General features: G+C 36.4%; 1 protein-coding gene and 1 long non-coding RNA gene across 2 annotated transcripts in view; both read right to left on the bottom strand.

Annotated features, from left to right (window-relative positions):
- LOC120296338 overlaps nucleotides 1–21,093 on the bottom strand; it is a 75,697-nt gene that overhangs the window by 30,946 nt on the left and 23,658 nt on the right. The gene's annotated exons all lie outside the window — the stretch shown is intronic.
- Nucleotides 1,287–6,386, bottom strand: LOC108958343 (calmodulin-binding protein 60 C-like). Its single transcript, XM_039318192.1, has 5 exons — nucleotides 6,178–6,386; nucleotides 5,738–5,810; nucleotides 5,212–5,264; nucleotides 2,169–2,662; nucleotides 1,287–1,867 (listed from the first exon to the last, which is right to left on the bottom strand). Exons 1-4 carry the CDS (start codon nucleotides 6,252–6,254, stop codon nucleotides 2,284–2,286), a joined length of 582 nt encoding a protein of 193 aa, XP_039174126.1. The 5' UTR covers nucleotides 6,255–6,386; the 3' UTR covers nucleotides 1,287–1,867; nucleotides 2,169–2,283.

Below are 21,093 nucleotides of genomic sequence, written 5' to 3'. Positions count from 1 at the left end.
ATGGGAATCCTTTATGTATAGCTTCTATGTCAGTGCCAAAGAGGGAGCAAATTTAGTAAAATTTCCTTGGAGCAAGTTCATTTGGAGGGTAGCTGGACAAGTAAACTCTTCATATTATGTGGAACCCAAGTCATAAGGATCTGGAAAGCATTGGTTTATTTTATGAAAGCTCGACAAGCAAGTGGAAAGTCCTATATTCATCGCTATTTCCCAGGCCACATCTTTGTATGTGCTTAAAGGGAGAGAAAATATTGTGCTTTAGAGCACGTACCTTCAGCAGTCAAGCCCACATTTGCCAGAGGAGCTTCCGGACCACCTGGAGCAGCCCAGATTCCTGGAGCCAAATTACTTTGAACTGGGGTGAGATTTTTAATTAGTCCTTCAAATACTTGACATGGAATGGAGCTCGAGCTCTTCTTTTGCAAATTGAAGGAGAAAAGGTCTCACCATTGAATCATAACATCATTCTTGTTGCCAAGGGCCTTTTTCACGAGTGTATCTCCATGTTCCTGGAAGAAAGATCACTTGCTATGTCGCTCAAGTTGGACTAAATGAAGTATTTATCTCCACTATTGAAGGCACACACTCTGCTTCAATCAACACTATCTTTCTTCGGCAAGTGATGTTGCATTCCAACGGATGAACTTGTACTCAGAGTAAGTACGTAAGTGCAGCACAGAGAAAGAACAATAAAAGAAACATGGGAAGAACCTCAATTCGCTTTACGCCTGTTGCCGCCCATTTCTCCACCACAAAAAGTTCAGGTGCTCGAAAGATGTTATGGAGAGTAAAATCAGGGCAAGGATAAAGATGCAAAGTTGATCGAGAAAGGACCAGTGAAGAAATAAAACACCCATCAACTTGTATTGTGCAAGTAATAAAGATCTTCATAGCTTTATACTTGGAAAGTAATAGTTGCAACGTGAATATGCTTATTGCTCAAACGACAATACCATGATAAGTGCCTCACATTTTCATGGATGACACCAAATCAACTGCTGAAAGCGCTCTCCAAGTTACTCATGTTTTTTTGTCTAATTTTAACTGCAGAGTATAGACGACCACTTCGATACACAAGGTCACTGTCCTCAACTTTGCATTGCAATAAGCAAAAACTCAAATCAATCTATTAACAAAAAGTCTCAACTATGGATCTAAAAAAGCATCTAGATTTTCTTTTAATTCTCTCCACAGGCACTTCATATTGCTTTTACTGATAATAAACCAAAAACAAAAGCATCTAGATGTCCAACCAACTCCTTGTTTCAAGTTTCCATATCTCTGATCAGCCACCCAGCTACGAGTAAACATCAAGTTGCAAATTACACGGATAATATGGGACAAATTATATGAATGACGCATGACGGTGTGAAGCACATGAACTGGCTTGACAAAACATCATAGGAACTCCTAGTTGCTTACCAGATCATTGTCAGAAAGTCGATCAGTAGCACAATATAATCTATCTTTGATTAGGCCAATTAGCTGACAATCAGTGTTGAATACAGCACCATGCTTCCTCATGCCATCGGTATAGTACAAATAAAGTTTCCAATTTATCTTGCAACTCCTTGCATGATTTTCAAGGGTATCCCAGTTAGTCGAATGTGAGCTCATTCCAAGAATCTACAATGAGTGAGCACGCAAGACTTACATTCAACTTAGTCAATCAAACCCTAATTGAGAATCATTTTGTAAGTGTTTATGTCTTTCAGTTTCATGGGGTCCGTAAACAATTGCAGTAGAAAGTCCCCCACTTTATGTATTCCGGCTTCACTCAGTTTTTGGTCATATTTCCCATCCTTGGCAATCATCTTCAACCTCCAGATCTCAACGTTGAATGCAGGTATATCATGTTTCTTGGATGCTGTAAATGGACAGAACAAATACAGTAAGGTTCCAGTCACTATTAGGTTGATGAGTAGAAGCGAACTTATGTAGGCGTGCAGACTCTCTCCTGAAACTGATCCAAAGTGTCAACATTTGCTAATGACAAAGAAGCCGATCGTTTTTTATTTATCAGAATTTTCGTTGGAGATGTAAAGGTTCGTATGAAATGAAGCTCTCAATTAAAAAATTGTAGACTGGTTATCCAAAACCATGTTTATGGTCACTCATAAAGGAAGGACAAAATTTATATGTACTGTAACGGACTATGAAAGACTTACATTCTCCTCTATGTTCCTTGACACGGAAGGCATTTGTTTTGGCTTCTCGGATTCACGTATGCCCACAATAATGCGATGCCACCTTATGCCCTATCCTAAATTTTTTACTCCTATTCTAGCTGGAGTTGTCAGTAAATATCAGTTCTCCCAGCTCCCCAACACCTCCATTGAGCGTTTCTTGGAGATCTCCCATCAAAAGCAGCCCCTTTTGTTGACGTTCTTTAACCATGAAGTTCTCGAACTCTTCATGAGCCCAATCATCCTCATCATCTTTGTTGAAGTCACCTTCAAGCACAACGACGTCCAACTTAAGGGAGGATTCCAGGCCTGATGTAACGACATCCCCTGTATTCTCATTGATCAAGGCAACAGAAATGCGAGCACCCCCATCTCCTCGTAGTTTCTTTCTAGTAAACAGGGGATCTGACAGTTTGGTTTGAAATTGAAGCCATAAGTTCCTCACTTCATTTATTCTTGTAGATCTACCATCAACCCTGCATTTCCTCCGGAAGCCAACCATTAGAAATAGGAACAGGTATAGAAGCAGAAAAATTGGAAAAGTAATGACACACAGAGACAAGCTGCCAAATATCTCACTTGGACAGATCTTACTGCCAGGTAAACTACAAGGATAAATAGATGCGTTGTCTCAGAGAGTATAACAATGCAATTTTTAAAAATTAAATTAAATGCTGCACTGATCTCAAGCTAGAAATTATTATGTTCTAAATTGGAGCATTGACAATTTGGCACAAGACCTGGTCATTCTGGCCTGACTTTCACCGAGCTCTGACTGCTTGCTTTGGGGTGTTAGTGGTAAGTCGGACCATTATTCCAAAAAAAAATCAACAACGCATAACCAGTCAATACTACACAGAAAGCCATTCTCAATTGGCATCACGAGGGAAGTGCATTCATACTTTCCGAGGTGGGAAGAGTGAATAATTGCAAGCTCCACCAGTTCCTTCTGTTCAATTCCACCATCAGAAGAATTACCAAACTTAAAAAGACATCAAAAAAATGAAGCAGAAGTTTATGCAAAAAAATCCATCCTTTCAATAGGAGTTGAAAAACCTGTTATATCATTTGTTCTAAAAAGCAACTTATCCAACACCTTATTGAGCTAAGTCCTTCAAACACATTTGAAATCGTAGTGCTCATCAAACAACAGTTTTGTACATAGCTTATATGAAAAACTTGTTTCATTCCAAGTCTATGCAAAAATTTACATGTGCTCTAGAATGGTTATGATTCAGCTTTAGGTAACAAGGCCACAGTTGCAGATGTTATTAAGGCAAATGAATGGAGACAGCCTCCAGCAAGGTCTAATGATCTGCTTGAAACTTAGATGGCTTTGTGCGGGTTAATTTCTCCATATTCTGGCTCTGTAGACAAAGTGGTATTTACTGGATCATCTAAGGGTTCTTTCTCAATAAAAGAGGCTTGGAAACTAGTGAGGAAATGTGGGAACAAAGTGACTTAGCACACATTGGACAGGATAAACTTGGTGCGATATTTATAGAACTTGTTTGCTATGCTGACAACATGAAGAATCTTGAATGCACTACTTTCTTTAGTGAGTATTCACAAGCAGATTCCGGTAACGAGTTTAGAGCTGTTCTCGTGTCCTAGATCTGCAAGTGACTGGAAGGATGAGTTTACTTGGGCCTTGCAGCAATGAGGGACAATAGTTTGAAGGTACTGGTGAGGACATTAGACTGGAATGCAACGATTTATTATCTCTAGAGAGAGAAACTTAGTGAAATATGAACAGGTGTCCCATCTGGCTTCTTGTGTCCTTGCTGCAGTTGTTTGTCTTTTTCCCCTAAGAGTCCCGTGATTCAGGATAGAGATAAGACAATTACTGCTGATGTTAAGTATTTGTGTAGAAATTGGAATTTCATGTTGACTAACTTTGCTGTGATATGGTGGCGTGCTTCTGAGTTTTCATCTTGTTTTTGCAGGTGGCATTTCGCTGTGGGTACTGGAAGTGTAGATGCGTTAGACTATGATGTAATGTTGTCATTTGGTGCGTGGTGGCATTAGATTGAAAGTCAACTTGATGAATTAATTTCGAGAGATAAGGCTTTCTAACAGGTTGTTCAAAAGGATCTCCTGTTCTACTGATCAAGCAGGAACAAAGTCTGCCTTGGTAGTTAGACAGTGCCGAGTGGAAGGACCATTGCTTAATGGTTTAAAGTTACTCAAGGGATGACAGAATAATCAACCACCAAAAGTTCACATCAATCGGAATGTTCGGCACGTTGATGTCAGGTGAATATGTGGTAAACTATGCTGTAATGGACTTGTACGGGATGTAGTCCTCCCATGTTTTTCTTTCCACAGGTTATGCGATAAAATGAATATTTGCTTATAAGAGAAAAATTGTGCAAAGTTCATGCTCAATAAATGCCGTTCAGACAGTCAACATAAATCAATTAGCTAGCAACGGATTTGTTGGTCAATAAGTTCATTCAATCACTTCTGGACATGCAAGAAAAAAAACTCATATTTGAAGTGTTGATGGACACACGTTTGAGAAAAGTGGAATTTTATGAACTCTGTTCATCTTACTAGTTCCTGAATAGATTTCTCAACTGAATATCTTTGAGAGCATTCCCAGTGCAACTACACCATGTAAAGTGACACCGTCAACAACTACCATCTTGGGGATCTATACGTACCAAAGAGATGAATATCTATATGGAACATACTGGTTACTTGTACAAATAAATGTCAGACCTAGTTACCGTGTTAAAAGATAAGATACCAGACTCATCAAATGCATTCCTTTAAAATCAATGTAAAGTTGGTCTATCTTATACTTACAGAAGCACATAAAGTTAATTAGCAGCTATTTCCAAATGCACCGTCCTTGTAGTGATTAACAGAAAAATGTATGCACTTTGCTGAACAGAATCATGGATTCAAATGATACTCGACAATATTTTTAGTTGGCAAGACACTGCACATGAAAAATCTACTAAAGGTATCAATTGTTGCAGAAAAGATACTACCAACAAACGAAATGAATTATATTCACCTTTGACAGTATTCGGTCAAGTGAGATTTTGCATGTTCCGGCTCTTCTCCACACTGTCCGGCAAAGAGCAATAGCAAAGAATTACATTGCAAGAAAAATATGTCACATAGTCATTGCATTCAAGTTTTACATCACGGATATCTTTATTGTTCTCCTTCTACAGGAAAATTGAAATTGTCATAGATCACATTATCCAATATTCAAGGAGATAATTATGTCCAAGGCACTTAACTGAAAATTTGTGTCTTTTTGTGATCCATCTGTACCAAACGACATGAAAAACCTAAATCATGTTCTTAAAGGAATTACTTCACAGGAAAAACCTAGAACAGTCAGCAGGTCATTTTTACCACTCAAATGATACTTCTCTATACATCTCACAGCAATTTCTAATGCAGATTTCTATCAGGAAACTGACTAGAAGGTCAGAGATGCATCCAACCGCTTCTAATCAAAGAGATCAGCAATTGAAGTACAATGAAGACTGTACAATCTATGTCCAGGTTGGCTACTTTACTCATCTTACCACTCTCTGGGCATCCTCCTCTGTCGAGCAGCTCCACAGCATGAGATTCCTCTTGGATCCGTTCCATGGTTGGCTGTGTGAAGATAAGCACAAAAACACAACAGGACAGCAAAGTAGCCCGATGTCAATAACAGCTCACTCGGTAGGTGAGAACCTTAACAGAGTTTAATTGGATGCTATTGGCCAACACGAAATTGCACAAAAGATTCAAGACGACAACATTTGGGGTCTTTAGTAGTTCGCATTGAAGCCACAGCACAAACCCACAAACAGAAAACTGAACGAAAGCGATTCAGAACGATCACAAGGCAAAAGCTGATCGATGTCGTACTTCAACGCACGCTTCGCCGTACTACTCATTTCAAGAACCTCCAACTCGAGAACCCTTCACCGAATTTCCCTCAAGTAAAGCGAAAAGCCAACACCATCATCGAACTTACTCGGTTGGAGCGACGCGCGGCCTCTTGGGTTGACTTGGTTGACCTGAAGAAGAGGAGGCCGAAGCTCTCTTCGCCATGGACGCGACCTATCTGTCCTTCTGTGCAGCTTACAAGAAACAGGGAAAGCTTCTGGAATCTTGGGAGCGCTTTTCGGTTGCCGACAGAGAGTAGCCGAGAAAGGAATGAGACAGAAGGCAGTTTACCAACGAACTCGGAACTCAAAGTGAACGACCTTTGTAATCATTGGATTTTGCATAAATGTCGTGAAAGGCACATGCATTTCCAAGAAATGTGACCTCATGCGCATTTCGGTGAAATGTCGTCGATTTTAGAAATTTTCCTTTGCTCCCGATTTTAGTAATTTGCCCCCCATAACCTTAGTAAGTGGCATGTACAATGTTTTGTGTTTTTTCTTTCTTTGTTCTTCTTTTGCCTTTTCCCCACTTTTTTCCTATTAAATAATTGAACTCTTTTTTGCATTTAATGCAAGTTTAAGGTAAATTTTTTCAGCCCCATACTTGATGAATGGGTGACATGCTTGAAGATTTTATCTACGCATGGTTTTGAACAAGCGAGAGAAAATTCAATTAATTACTTGTAATCACATGTGATTGTAAGTTATGCATGGAAACAACTAAGAATAACGAATGCGTACGACAATAATTAATCTAGAATATAATATATATATATATATATATGTGTGTGTGTGTGTGTGTATAATTTATCGAATTGATAAAGTGAAAATGATTTATTGCTACCTAATTTGATATATAAAAATATCTCGTTTAATACTATTGATGTAAAATTATGATAACACCATTTTACAATTCTACTTATAATGATGCTGGATCTTTATGATATACTTTAAACAAAAATTTAATGTTTCATGAAACTAAAAATTCCTTCAAAATTATAAATTTGACTACAGGCGACGGAATTGCACGGATAAAATTTATTGACACCGTAAACTTTTTTTTTTTTTTTTTTGGGGGGTGGGGTGGGGAGCGGAGGAGGAGAACTTCCTTGGATGTGGAGTGATTAAATTAAAAGATCTGCAAACGTAAGCGAGCGAAGTGGGGTCAACGACGGACCAAAAACGTAAAAAGTGGGGTCAACGCCAAAGGTAATCTTGGGTTCAAGCTTATCCTCATATGCGCTCCCGTGGTGTATAATAGGTGACACAAAGTCCCCCAATTTGTTGAAAATTGAAATTGCACCCCTCATCCAGTTAGAAGGTGCGCTGGATAAAAATCTAAAGTGTAGGCTATAAAGGACATTTTCAATCACATTATTAAGATTTCCTTTAACGTTGATATTCTTCGGCGAAAGAAGGGCCGTCCATTGGTCGCTCTCTTTTGTCTCGTCGTGGCGGCGATCGATCTTTTGTCTCTCACCGATTCGAGTCTCCTCGCGAAGTTTGGACGGGTCGTTGTTGTCGCCGTCGTGTGTACGCACACGTGCGTGTCCCGGAGAGAGAGAGAGAGAGAGAGAGAGGAGAGGGAAGAAGCGCATGACTGACACATGTAATTTTCCGGGAAAAATCAGGTCCTGGTAATTTTCCTGGAAAATGCTGCAAGCTGCTTTCGCATTTTCGGCTTTCATATGATTTCAAGCCTCGTCAGACGTGCACGACGAGCCAAAAAAAACCCAGCGCGTCCTGCTGCCCTGTCTACTCCTTCTGCCAAAGAAATAAAGAAGCTTTGGTCGGACCGGGAAATGGGCAATTGTTTTATAGGCCTTTTTGGATTGGACCGGATCGAATTGCGAATTCTTGGACGAGCATGAGCTGGCAGATGATTGGACTCGTAGAAGAAATTCAGCTTGTTTGATAACTAAATTAAGTGCCAAAAAATTTAAAATTCAGCACAAATATTATAACTTTCGTACGGCGCTCACTTAAGCATGACAACTTTTTCTTTTTTGTTCACTTGAATACCATGTATTTGAAAAATGATTACTTAAGTGCCATTGACAATTTGTCTCGCCAAAAAAATTGATGTGAAAGCCAATCATCCCACGTGGCTTTACCGGCGCTAATGTGAATAATTTATAAATAATTTTTAATTTATTTTTTGAATTTTTATGTTTCTTTTGCCCTTTCTAGGGTCGGTGACTCTTGCCTAAGGGCCACCTCGCCTTTAAATGTGAAGGCCCTCACCAGATCTGGGTGGCCGTGGGCAAGGTTGTTGCAGCCCTTTGCGGCCCCACTAGGCGAGGGCCTTCACAGCCGAGGGTCGTTAGTGACCCTCGCCAACCTTGGAAAAAAGGAAAAGAAAAACAAAAAATAATAATAATAATTCAAAAAAATAAATCAAATATTTAAAATTTCAAAAAAAAATAAAAAATTCAAAAAGGCTAAAAAAATCCACATCAGACGGGAAATTGATAAAAAAAAAAATCACATAGGATGATTTGCTAGAAATGATACTCAAATGAGCCATTTTATTCTATAAAGTGAAAGAAAAAAGTTATAATATATAAGTGAATACTTATGAAAGTTATATAGCATTTGCATTTTTTTCTCCCTATTGAATTAAGTGGAAAGAGAACACTCCAGGTGGAGTGCACGTGAGGAAAAGGAAGACCAGTTTTCTTGTATTGCCATGAAAGGATGCAGAGTATGATTGTTCCCTGTACCATGAAATGCAAAAACTACTTTTTATTCCCTAACTTTTCACGAGCCATTTTACATAAGCTTTTCAAGGACTGAGAAAACAAGAGGAGCAGGCCATGAAGACGATAGAACCCGATTGTGCCTGTCACGCAAAACACCTTCAGCTAAGCTGAACCCTCCATTTATAGCCACTGCATAGCCTTGCACAATATACTTCTGCTTCCTTTTAATTAGTTACTAATTTGTAGCTCAACGTCAATATTATACTAACAGTTTGAATGAATGGAGAATATCGAGGAAACTTGGCATAATGATTTAACGGTGTTTGTGTTCCGAATGTAGCTTTATTGCTTGTGAATAGCAGCAAAAAGGCAAGACTTTATACACTGGACTCAATGGACATGGTGTCAATTTCGATGAATAGTAACCGCAGAATGCAAGTACACTCTTTGATTAATATACCTTGCATTACTCACATGTGAGAAATCAAAAAACTTTCGAAGAAACATATTAAAAGAATTGGAGTAGAGACTCTTTGATGAAAATATTATTTGATTGAGAAGGCATTCAAACAAAATTGTTCAATACAAATATGAATAACATTAAGGTTATGTTTGGTAACGTTTATATTTTTCCTTCTTCATTTTTTTTTTTGGTTCTTTTATTCTCCGAAATAGAAAAAAGAGTAAAAATCAATTTGGTAATGCTAGTCAATTTTAATTCCCCGCAATAAAAAATTGTCTAAGGAATAATTTGAAACAAAAAAAAAAAAGGAGTAGAAACCTATTTCTTTGTTCCCCAGTACAATTTCTAAACCAAGGTATTTTCTTTTTAAAGTTGTTCACAGGCGAGGCTCCCCCGAGGCTAGGCGATTGGCAAGAGGAGGGAGAAGAATTGAGGAAAAAAAGAAAAAAAAATCTCATTAAATTTTTAAAAAAACTAAGGGTTTAATATCCTGAAAAATCCTAAACTAGTATACTTATGATAAATTACTTATAAACTAATTTGTTTACCACAAAGAACCCCAAACTGATATGTATTTGACAAATTTATCATATATTATCCCAAATTGATACACTTGTAACAAATTTATATTATGTTAATTTCCATTAAATTTTACTGTCAAATCGTTAAGTTGGATTACACATGACAATTGACTAGTGTACTAGTTTAAGATTTTACTTTCTATTTTTCATAGTTGTACAAATTTTATGGTTTTTTCTAATATCAATCAAATTTAATGGAGGGTATATTTGTCACAAATATATTAGTTTGGGGTTTTTGATTATTAAACAAATTAATTTAAGGTAAATTTATCACAAGTATATCGGTTTAGTATTATTATTATTATTATTATTATTATTATTATTATTATTATTATTATTATTATTATTATTATTATTATTATTATTATTATTATTATTATTATTATTATTATTATTGTTGTTGTTGTTGTCTTTGGAAGAACCACTTTGGCCGACAGCCGCCACGTAAACCCACAGGTGACGCTAGCGAGGAAAACACCACCCTTGCGCCATGTGTCAATCACCTAATAGCCCGCCAGCCCTCTTGCAACTTGCAAAGGCTTCGAACTCCTGACCTTCCCTCAAAGGACTAAAGCCTACCCAGCGGAGCCATCACGGCCGGTCATTATATCGGTTTAGTATTTGTTATAGTCATTTGGGAGAAATTTGTTACAAGTATACCGGTTTGGAGTTTTTCGTGATAAAAAAAATAGTTTTTGGTAATTTTATCACATATAAACCAATTTAGGATTTTTCAAGATATTAACTCAAAAACTAAAAAACATTTTATGTCACAAAAAAATTTAAGGGTCATACTAAACACCTTTCTATTATTTTTATATTATGGTAATAGAAATTTTATATAGTTGCTAAATGCATTCAAATGCTCAGAAACTCATATAGAGAATAGAAATGGAAAAAAAAAATCTAAAAAGAAATTATTTCCGAGAATAAAATGTTAACAAACTTAACAAAGGTAACTAATATAACCTCATCTAAGGAAAGAATCCCACCAATTCCATCAAATAGTAAATGGAGGATCATCTTGCCTAATGCAACATTAAGAATGAATCAAATCAAAGCCTAGAGTAAATGCAGCATTCTGACTCATCTCTTCATGACCTTCTTCTTGATGAAGATACCCCACTACAACACTGCCTTTATCTTGAGCTAGGCATTAACACCTTTACTGGTATCTTTAACAAAACCATCATTGTATGATGATATCACACCCCAAAAGCTACAAGGATGGGGGTAACAAGGGATGTGGGTGACACGACCATCCTTCCACCCGAAGAACGTATGATCAAACCATACCCAAAGTCCACTTCCAAAAGTCATCATCGATAACATTCTCATTCTACTAGCTGCTAACCAAAAAGCTTGAAAAGGTTAGATAACAGAGGAGTGAACAATTACAGCTCAATGAGTAGTACATCTCTTCTAAACAAATGAAGCAGCCACTATATATATATATAAGCATAAAGCACTGCCAGAAAACTCATAATTCAACTCATTAATATACATATCAAATAATATACGAGATGTTTCATTTCAATAAGCTTTATACAATTTAGAAAATACTCGTTTAAACCATCTTCACAATTCAAGCATCAATAGTCAAGTCCATTGATTAATCTTTGTTAAAAACCACGTCAGTGGTCCATACCATCCACTTATCCATCTCATGACAAAACACACTTCGATGTCCATCTATTAACCGATCTTTTGCTCAATAACACTTGGTATAAAGCGATCAAGATTCTCTTATTGGTAAGATCTTCACCTACAAAGTTTATGGCTTAGCCCAGAAAGATATTCTAAATGGTATATATACCCACAAGCCCCTCAATGGGCTCACAGCGATATTCAGCACCAACACATCCTCTAGTACCAACGATCAAATCCTCAATCAATATCAATAATTCATTTCATAAAACAAAATGCATAATCCTTCTAAACTTCGTTCATCAAACTAAACATATTTCCCAATACATTTCTTGCATCATTTCATGATTCTTTATAAACCAAATTCACAAATCGATATGTATAACCTTTCAATACGTCTTTCAAAAAAAGCTCCTCAAAATGTCTTTCATAAAGTGTTTCACAAACCATTCACAATAATCAGCTCAAGTTATGTTCAAAATATATTTTGTCATTTCCAATAGACAAAAGGGTAGTAAATGCCCAATCTAATTTTATGCGTCCAATATGCCCTAAGCACCACTTTTATTTCTTTTCAAAGGAATATCAAATCATTTAATACTTATTTGACTCATAATATATCATCCTATTATTTTCCAAACATGGTTTTTACAAAACCAAAGAAGATATAGCACTACTCACCTTGGAACACCTACAACCAAACAACAAATATTACTTGAATTGTCGAACTCACGTTTCTATCGACTAAGTGAGAAGCAACTTTAACATCGAGTAACACACTACCTCAACAATGAAACGATTATACCAAGTCTAAATGCTAATTAAATAACTATTACGCGCTAACAAATCCCAAATTGATTATTCAAGTTGTTCACAACGTGGAACTCGAGCGCCAAACTCGGTCACGTCATAACTCTCTCCACCAAATTCCGTTCCAAACATGCATGTAGTCAATAGAAAGCCTTTCTACATACTACAAAAACCCCAACTTGACCGACTCAAAATCGAGTGGAAAATCAACAAAATATGGCCCCAAAGTTTTTGGATGCGCACTGTTTATCACACATGGAAACTTTAAAAAAAAAAATTCTAGCAAACGCTAAGCTTAAAACAAGTTTCATAAAATTTTATGGCTCCATAACATCCTGAACTATCATTTTCATGAAATTTCATAACTTAACAACTTAAAAATCGAGTTTCGTCTCACATAATTTCGAATTTATGCCCTAGCCTCGAAACTAATCCGATTGAAAGAACGAGAGGCATGAGCATTTACTGAGCATTGCATAACCCAGTTAAGTTGGCTTGGCGAGACATCCATGGCAAGTGCCCCTCCTCTTTCTTCCATCTTCTTGTTCTTATTTTTCTTTATTTCCCTGTCTCTCTCTTCTCTCTCCCCTTCTCTTTCTGCAAACTCTCAGTCTTCTTCCCCTTTTGTTGACTTTTCAACCTTTCCTTTCTGAGAAAATTTAGAAGAAATTACTCTGAGTTTTTATTCTCTAGAGAATCTATATTACACGAGGCATCTAGCCTTTTTTATAGCTGCTGTTCAGCTAATTATTTTATTATTATTATTTTTTTTTTGGTGACTCGGGAACCATCGCCCGGCAGCCAGCGGCGTAAACCCGAGGTGGACTAAGCCACCACCACAGACCCAGCCACGAGTGAGTCGCACAAATGCGACGCCTGGAGGTCGAACTCCTCCCCTTCGTGAGGGGGAGAAAGCCCAAAACCAACTACGCCACCGCGGGCGGTGGTCTATTTAGCTAATTATTTGCGCTAACTACCGAAGCAAAAAAAAAAAAAAAAAAACCCTAATATATTAGCCATAAATCTGGTTAGTATTCGTTGGTTGTAACAAAAAAACAAAAACAACACCCTAAAACGTAACAAATAAATTCCTAAAAGCTAATAAACAAAAACTGGAAAAACTGAAAAGAAAATAACCACACTTCTACTGCTAACTAGAAAATCTGATTCAAATTTTCAACACTCCCCCTCAAGCTGGGTTATGAATGTCTATTATACCCAACTTGCACCTTAGAGTCTCGAAACTATTTATGAATAAAACCTTAGTTAGTATGTCCATTGTTTGATGATTGGTTGGAACATACAAGAGCTTCGAAATTCCTTCCTCGAGTTTTTCTTTGATGAAATGTTAATCGATCTTCACATGCTTTGTTCTATCATGATGAACTGGGTTCTTGGCAATCTCAATAGCAGCTTTGTTGTCACATAATAATGACATAGGATTGGTGTTAGTGAATCCTAGTTCATTTAAGATTCTTCTCAGCCATATGCCTTCACATATTCCTTGACACATTGCTCTACACTCTGCTTCAGCGCTGCTCCTAGCAACAATGGGTTGCTTCTTGCTTCTCCAATTAACCATGTTGCCCCACACGAAGGTACATTACCATGTTGTCGACCTTTGATTCATGAGAGATCCAGCCCAATCTGCATCCGTGAATATCTCCACATTTCTCTCCTCCATTTTCTTAAAGTAGAGCCCTCTTCCAGGACTTCTCTTCAACTATTATAAGATTCGAAAAACTGCTTGCATGTGCTTCTCTATTGGTCGGTTCACTTATCTACTAACCATACTTACTGCGAAACCAATGTCTGGTCGAGTATGCGAGAGATAGATTAGTTTGCCAACTAATCTTTGATACCTCCCTTTGTCCGTTAATAGTCCTTCTTCCATCTCGGTTTTATTTGTAGAATCCATGGATGTGTCAACTGGTTTGCACACAAGCATACTAGTTTCCTTCAAAAGATCAAGAGTATATTTGTGTTGGGAAATTGCAATTCCTTTCCGTGAATGAGCTACCTCCATACCTAGGAAGTATTTGAGTTGACCTAGGTCTTTAACCTCGAATTCTTTTGCTAAGATATTCTTCAATTTTCCAATCTCCTCCAGATTGTTACCAGTTAGGATTATATCATCAACGTATACAATCATTATTGCTCTTCTACCTTCAACTGACTTCTTGACAAACATTGTATGATCTATATGACATTGAGTGAAATTCAACTTCTTAACAATCCTTGTTAACCTCTCAAACCAAGCACGAGGTGATTGCTTTAGGCCGTATAGGTATTTCTTGAGTTTGCACACCTTGTTGAAGCTCTCTTTAGTGTCAAATCCCGGTGGAACCTCCATAAAGACTTCTTCCTCCAATTCCCCATTCAAGAATGCATTATTTTTGTCTAATTGATGTAGGGGCCGGTCCAAGTTAGCTGCAAGAGAAAACAACACTCAAATGGAGTTTAGTTTAGCCATCGGAGCGAAGGTTTCTTCGTAGTCTATACCATATGATTGCGTGAATCCCTTAGCAACTAGCCTTGCCTTGAAACGATCAACACTACCATTAGCATTGTGCTTAACTATAAAGACCCACTTACATCCCACCAATTTCTTCCCAGCTGGCAATTCTATATATTCCCAAGTATTATTCTTCTCAAGTACATGAATTTCCTCAAGAACCACTTTTTTCCACTCGGATTGAGCAAGTGCCTCCTGGATATTCTTAGGAATTTGAATGTTGCTTAACGTTGAAACAAATGCCTTGTATTTAGGAGACAACTTTTCATAAGACACAAAATTATTAATGGGATGTTGAGTACACTGTCTCTTCCCTTTCCTAAGAGCAATGGGCTTATCAAGATCATCAAGTACAACAAAATTTTCTGAGCTTATAGAAGCATTACCTTCATCTATTGTGGGTGTTGAACTCGGGTCTGTCTCTTGAGCCGGCTTTGATGCAGTTATGGCCCTCTAACTCCTTTCGAGTTTTCCACCTAGAGTAGACAATTACCTTTTTATTTTTGTCTTGCGTAACATTTTGAATGGGTAGACACGAAAGACTTTCGAATGTTGGATGACTCTCAGATGTTGGAATGGGTAGACACGGAAGACAAGCAGAGTTTGTATTTGTTTGTTGTGACCCTAGTGAATAAAAAGTGTCCCAAAAACAATATTCCTCACAACTCTCCCCTGAATAGTTTTTTTGGAGTGAAAGGGCTAGTGCTCAAAGAATGTAACATCCATGATGGTATAAAAACGCTTTTTTTGTGGGTAATAACACTTATATCCATTTTGATTTGGAGCATATCCTAGAAATACACATTTGAGGGACTTGGGATCTAGCTTGCTATGATGTTGTCGATTTATATGAACAAATGTTGTGCAACCAAATACTTTGAGTGAGATATGTGAGGCAAAACGAATATATAGGTAGGTATAAAGTAGACTCTAGAATGGTGTTTGGAAATCTATGACACGGTAAGGCATACGATTGATGAGATATGTGGCTATCGACACTGTTTCTCCCCAAAAATGTTTAGGAACTATTAAGGAAACTCCTATTATGTTTTGAAGTTGACAAAACTTTTCTATTTCTATTATGAGAAATACGAGACTTCTGTGGAATTTTTTCAAAGTCTATCTTACATCAGAAGTTTGCCCCACTATGACAAAGACCCAGACTGAACTCAAGTGAGGAACGAAGATATAATCAGACTTAGGATTATTTTGTTTCCTTCAAGGATTCAGTACAATCAAGATATATGTGGCTTTCTGGTTTGGAAATCTCACTTACCTTTTTTATATTATTAATGGAATCATTCACAGAACGATATAATCATTTTGGAAGACAAGTTTATTTGGAAAGAATCTACTTATGGAAACCTAAATCCTAATTTTATGGGCGACCAAGATCATCGGACTTTCATCTCAATCTTCAAACGACTCAAGATCTCTTTGATTGATTCTGTCCAACAAATTGATTTGAAGAATTCCTCTTGAAAGTGCCAACGGTCACAAAGACATGGAGGACTATTTAAGGAGGTTTTTCAAGTCATTCAGTAGAGAGCGTGAAAGTAAGAATTCCAAAGTCTGAAGTTTCTCAAATCACTTGTTCTTCCTCATTCAGTGCTCAAACTTGTTTTCGAAAGAGAGAAACACTAAATAGTAACTTAGTGAGAAAAAGAAACTCTCTACTGAGTAGTCAATGTTATACTACTGTAATTCTCTTTCAATTCATAGTGAAAAACCAACCATGAGGTTGTTAGCATGGGAGAGTGGACGTAAGCTTAATCGAAGCCGAACCACAATATATGTTGTGTTCATTTTATCTTCCCTAAACTCTTTTAATTTACTTGCCGTGATACTTATCTGATTTTCACTTTATTTGCTTGAGTCTGTATCTTTGTTCAAAAGTATATAGTTTAACAGACTCAGTTTAAAAGAAAAACATTTTTAGTGCAATTTTAGAAAAAAAAAATTACACCTATTCACCCCCTCTAGGTGTTTATACTAGCGTTTTCAATGGGTAGCAAAACTATGTGCTTATTTTATTGAAGTGTTTTTACTTATAAGTTAAAGATCTTCTATGGCTAGTATTTTGGCTCTATGATTGGTTGAAGGACAGAACAACACCAAACCTCCTTATTTCGATATAAAGGAATATAATGTGTAGAAGAACAAAGTGAAGGCATTCCTCAAATCCAGAGATCCCCTGGAGTGGGATGTTGTTGAAAAATGGATCAATCCAAAAGTAACATCAACTTCAGACAAAAGGAAAGAAGTGATTGATGCTAATACATCAAAACAAGCTGAAATTACCAAAAGACAGGCTCTTGATACAAAAGCAATTTATTTCTTATATTGTGCTTTATCTCCCACTGAATATAATCGAATCTCCTCTTGTGAAACATCAAAAGAAGTTTGGGATAGACTACACATCACTTATGAGGGGACTGACTGTGTAAAGGAGACAAAAATAATTATTCTACTTGGACAATATGAATCCTTCAAAATGAAGCATGGAGAATTTATTTGTGATATGTTCAACTGCTTTACAGAAATTGTGAATGGCCTGGCTTATCAAGGTCAACCAATTTCTAGACCAATGAAAATCAAAAAACTAATGCGTGAACTTTCAAATGACTGAAATTATGTGAAAACTTCAATCAAAGAAACTCATAGGATCATGCCTCTATCACTTGACGAACTGATAGGCACGCTTCAATCACATGAAGTGGAGCAAATCAATGATGAGGAAGATCCAAAAGGTAAGAAATCAATTTCATTAAAGTCTAACGTTGATTATGATGATACAAATTCAAATGATGATATGGACGATGAAGAGCTGGCCCTTACGATAAAGAAATTCAGAAAACTAAACAAAAAGGGAAAAAAAAGGCTAAATTGGAAGAAGCAAAGCATACAGAATTCCCAAAAGAGACCAATGGAAGACATTGAAACTAACGATGTAATATACTTCGAGTGTAAGAAAAATGGGCATATCAGATCAAACTGTCCCTTGTTAATAAAGAAGAAGGGGAAGTCTGAAAAGTACAAGAAAGCTCTTAAAGCAAAAACCTGGAGTGACACCGAATATGAAGAAAGCGAAGAGGAATTTGTAAACATATGTCGATGACTCACTCAGAGTCGGACTCAGATTCAAAGACAGACACTGATTCAGATTCTGACAAATAAATCGAAGTTATTCACTCAGAAATTCATGTTAAAGTATTTATGTATATGGATGAACTTTGTCTCAATATTAAATCCTCTCTTAAAAAGATTTTCGAACTGAAAAAATGAGAATTCTAAGTTCAGGCAAAAGGAAATATCTTGGCAAGAAAAGTTTGAAAGTCTGAAAAGAAGCTTTGATGATTTAAAAGAAAATTCTGATTTTCTTTCAAAAGAAAATGTTGTTTTGAAAATGGAGATTTCAGACATTTCAAAAAGATTTTCCAAAGGATTAGAAAAATTGGAGAAAATTCTTATAGCTCAAATACCCTATTTTAATAAATCTGGTTTGGGTATGAATAATGAAACCATTCCTCTAATTGATTATACTAAAGTAAAAGAGAGACTTAAACAAAAACCTGCAAAGACTTTTTACAAAATTATTTTCAAAAAGTGTTTGTAAAACTTATTGGTCGAAGTGTTCTCAGATGTTCTAAGTGTAACAGCTCAGAGCATTTTGAGATGAATGTCCCAAAGTTTGGAGCCAAATTAAGAATGATTGGACAAAAAATGTTTTTAACACTAACTCTCCTGGACCCAAGAAAATCTGGGTACCAAAGAAAGTTTGAGTTTTTCTTCTGATTGCGGGTCACTATTAAAAGAAAAATTAAATGGTATTTAAATAGTGCCCATTCTAGGCATGACAGGAGACTCAAGCTGTTTCATAAAGCTTGTTAGACTAAAATGAGGAAATGTTTCCTTTGGTGGAAATAGCAAAGGGAAGATTATAGGATGTGGAACAGTGAAGATTAGAAGTCTGACTATCAATAATGTTTCTCTGGTGAAAGGTTTAAACTACAATTTTCTGAGTATAAGCAGTTTTGTAATATAGGGTTCAAAATAAACTTTTAAAAAGGTATTTGTTCTGGGATAAGTCAAGATCTCTCTCAATCCTTTACTGGGCAAAGGCATGGCAATATATATCTTCTGGACATAAATCTAGAAAATTCTCAGTGTCTTATCTCAATACAAGATGAAGCAAGTCTCTGGCATCGAAAGCTTGGTCATGCAAATATAAAGCAGATTGCCAAAATTTCATCAAAGAAGCTAGTTCAAGGGCTTCCTAATTTGGTTTTTAAGAAGTCTGATTTGTGCACTCCTTGTATCTTGGGAAAACAGGTCAGAAATTCTTTTAAACCATTAAATCAGGTTTCTACCGGTCATGTTTTGCAACTTCTCCATATGGATCTTTTTGGACCAACAAGAACTCAGAGTATTGGTAGAAAGAAATATTGTCTAGTAATTGTGGATAATTATTCACGTTTCACTTGGGTATCCTTTTTAGCAAATAAGTTTGAAACATTTTCGTATTTTTAAAAGTTTACCAAGAAAATTCAGAATGGGAAAGGTTATGTTATTTCAAGCATAAGAACATATCATAGAGGTGAATTTGAAAATCAAAATTTTGTGAACTTCTGTGATAAATCTAGTTTTCAACATATTTTCTATTTTCCATATACTTCAGAACAAAATGGGGTTGTAGAAAAGAAAAACAGATATTTACAGGAGATGGCCAGAACTCTATTGATAGAAAGCAAAATATCTTCTCAATTTTGGGCAAAAGCAATTTCTACTGGGTGTTTTTAAGGCATATTCTAGAGAAGACTCTTTATGAAGTATATAAAGAGAAGAAACCTAATATTTCCTACTTTCATGTTTTTTTGTTGTAAGTGCTTTATCTTGAAGAATGCAAATGATCGATCTAGAAATTTCGAAAAAAAAATCGAATGAAAGAATTTTTCTTGGTTATTCTATGTCAAGCAAAGCCTACATGGTCTTTAACAAGAAGACTCAATCAGTAGAAGAATCAATGAACGTCATATTTCAGGATTATGTGCAGAATTGACCAGATAAGATTCAACTTGAAGAGTCTGAACCAGTTCCAAACTTAATAAAGTCTATTTCCCCTAGCCAAATTCAATCTTTTAAAATGCAACAACAAGCATAACAAGAAGATTCAAAAGGAACAAATGATCAACAGGTTGTCAAATCAAGTAGCAACTGGAAGCACAAATCAAGTCATCCCAAAAAACTCATCATTGGTAAAATTAATGAATGAATCCACACCAAATCCAAAGGGAAGGAAGATTGCAGTGGAGTAGCACTTATTTCAAAAATAGAATCAAAATGAGTAGAAGAAGCATTGTCTGACGAAAGCTGGATAGAAGCTATGCAGGAAGAACTCAAACAATTCAACATCAACAATATATGGGAACTAATTCCAAAACCCAAAGGAAATCTATGATTGGAACGAAATGAGTATTCATAAACAAGATGGATGAAAAAGGTTGATAGGGCTAGTAAGAGCACCTAGAGGGGGGTGAATAGGTGATCAAAGACGTTTTTGCAAAACTTAACAAATTAATTCATCTTTTAAGAATGATAGACCGAAGATATAAAAGACTATAAATAGTTATATAGAGCTGTGAATTAAAGTATAGAGATTAGGGATAGAGAATCAAAACACAAGGTTTATATTGATTCGGCTTAGATCAAGCCTACGTCCACTCTCTCGCACTGACAGCCCATCAGCTGGATTCCACTATGAACCAAAAGAGATTTTAAAGTCTCATGTCCTTGATTCCACAGTGTAGAGACTCTGCTGCACTTTCTCAAGATCTCATAAGTATTTAATCTCTCTTTTGAGTACAATATAAGCTCAACAATTGAAATAACGAAGAACTAGGAGCTTCAGGCTTTGAAATTTTTTTCTCACACACACACTCGAATAACTTAAGCGTCTTCCTTATATACTCATCCATGCCTTCATAACCGTTGGCACATTCCAAAAGAGTTCTTCCAATCTACCCGTTGGACAAAATCAATTAGGAAGATCTCGAGTTATTTAAGAAATGTGATGATAGCCCACCAATCCTGCTCGTCCATACAATCAAGATCTAGGTTTTCATAAGTAGAACCTTCCAAGTATACTTCGCCAATCAATCAATCTAATTATTTCAATAAGAATAATTGATCTCAAGATGCCATCTCCAGCCGTGAGATCTTCTTCAACCGTACGAATCAAATCCTTAAAGATATACTCACATATGGATAAGTCTTCTTCAACGAAT

Source organism: Eucalyptus grandis, chromosome 7 (assembly GCF_016545825.1).
Source record: "Eucalyptus grandis isolate ANBG69807.140 chromosome 7, ASM1654582v1, whole genome shotgun sequence".
NCBI classification, from domain to species: Eukaryota; Viridiplantae; Streptophyta; class Magnoliopsida; order Myrtales; family Myrtaceae; genus Eucalyptus; species Eucalyptus grandis.
This window is presented reverse-complemented; position numbering and strand designations above follow the sequence as displayed.

Bases quoted from the DNA above. Each gene is read 5' to 3' on its own strand.
- LOC108958343 (XM_039318192.1), bottom strand. From the start codon at position 6,254: ATGGCGAAGAGAGCTTCGGCCTCCTCTTCTTCAGGTCAACCAAGTCAA. The intron at 5,811-6,177 runs GTAAGTTCGATG...ATCTTCACACAG, and splicing joins CCGCGCGTCGCTCCAACCGA to CCAACCATGGAACGGATCCA. The intron at 2,663-5,211 runs GTGAATATAATT...GAGGAAATGCAG, and splicing joins TTGACCGAATACTGTCAAAG to GGTTGATGGTAGATCTACAA.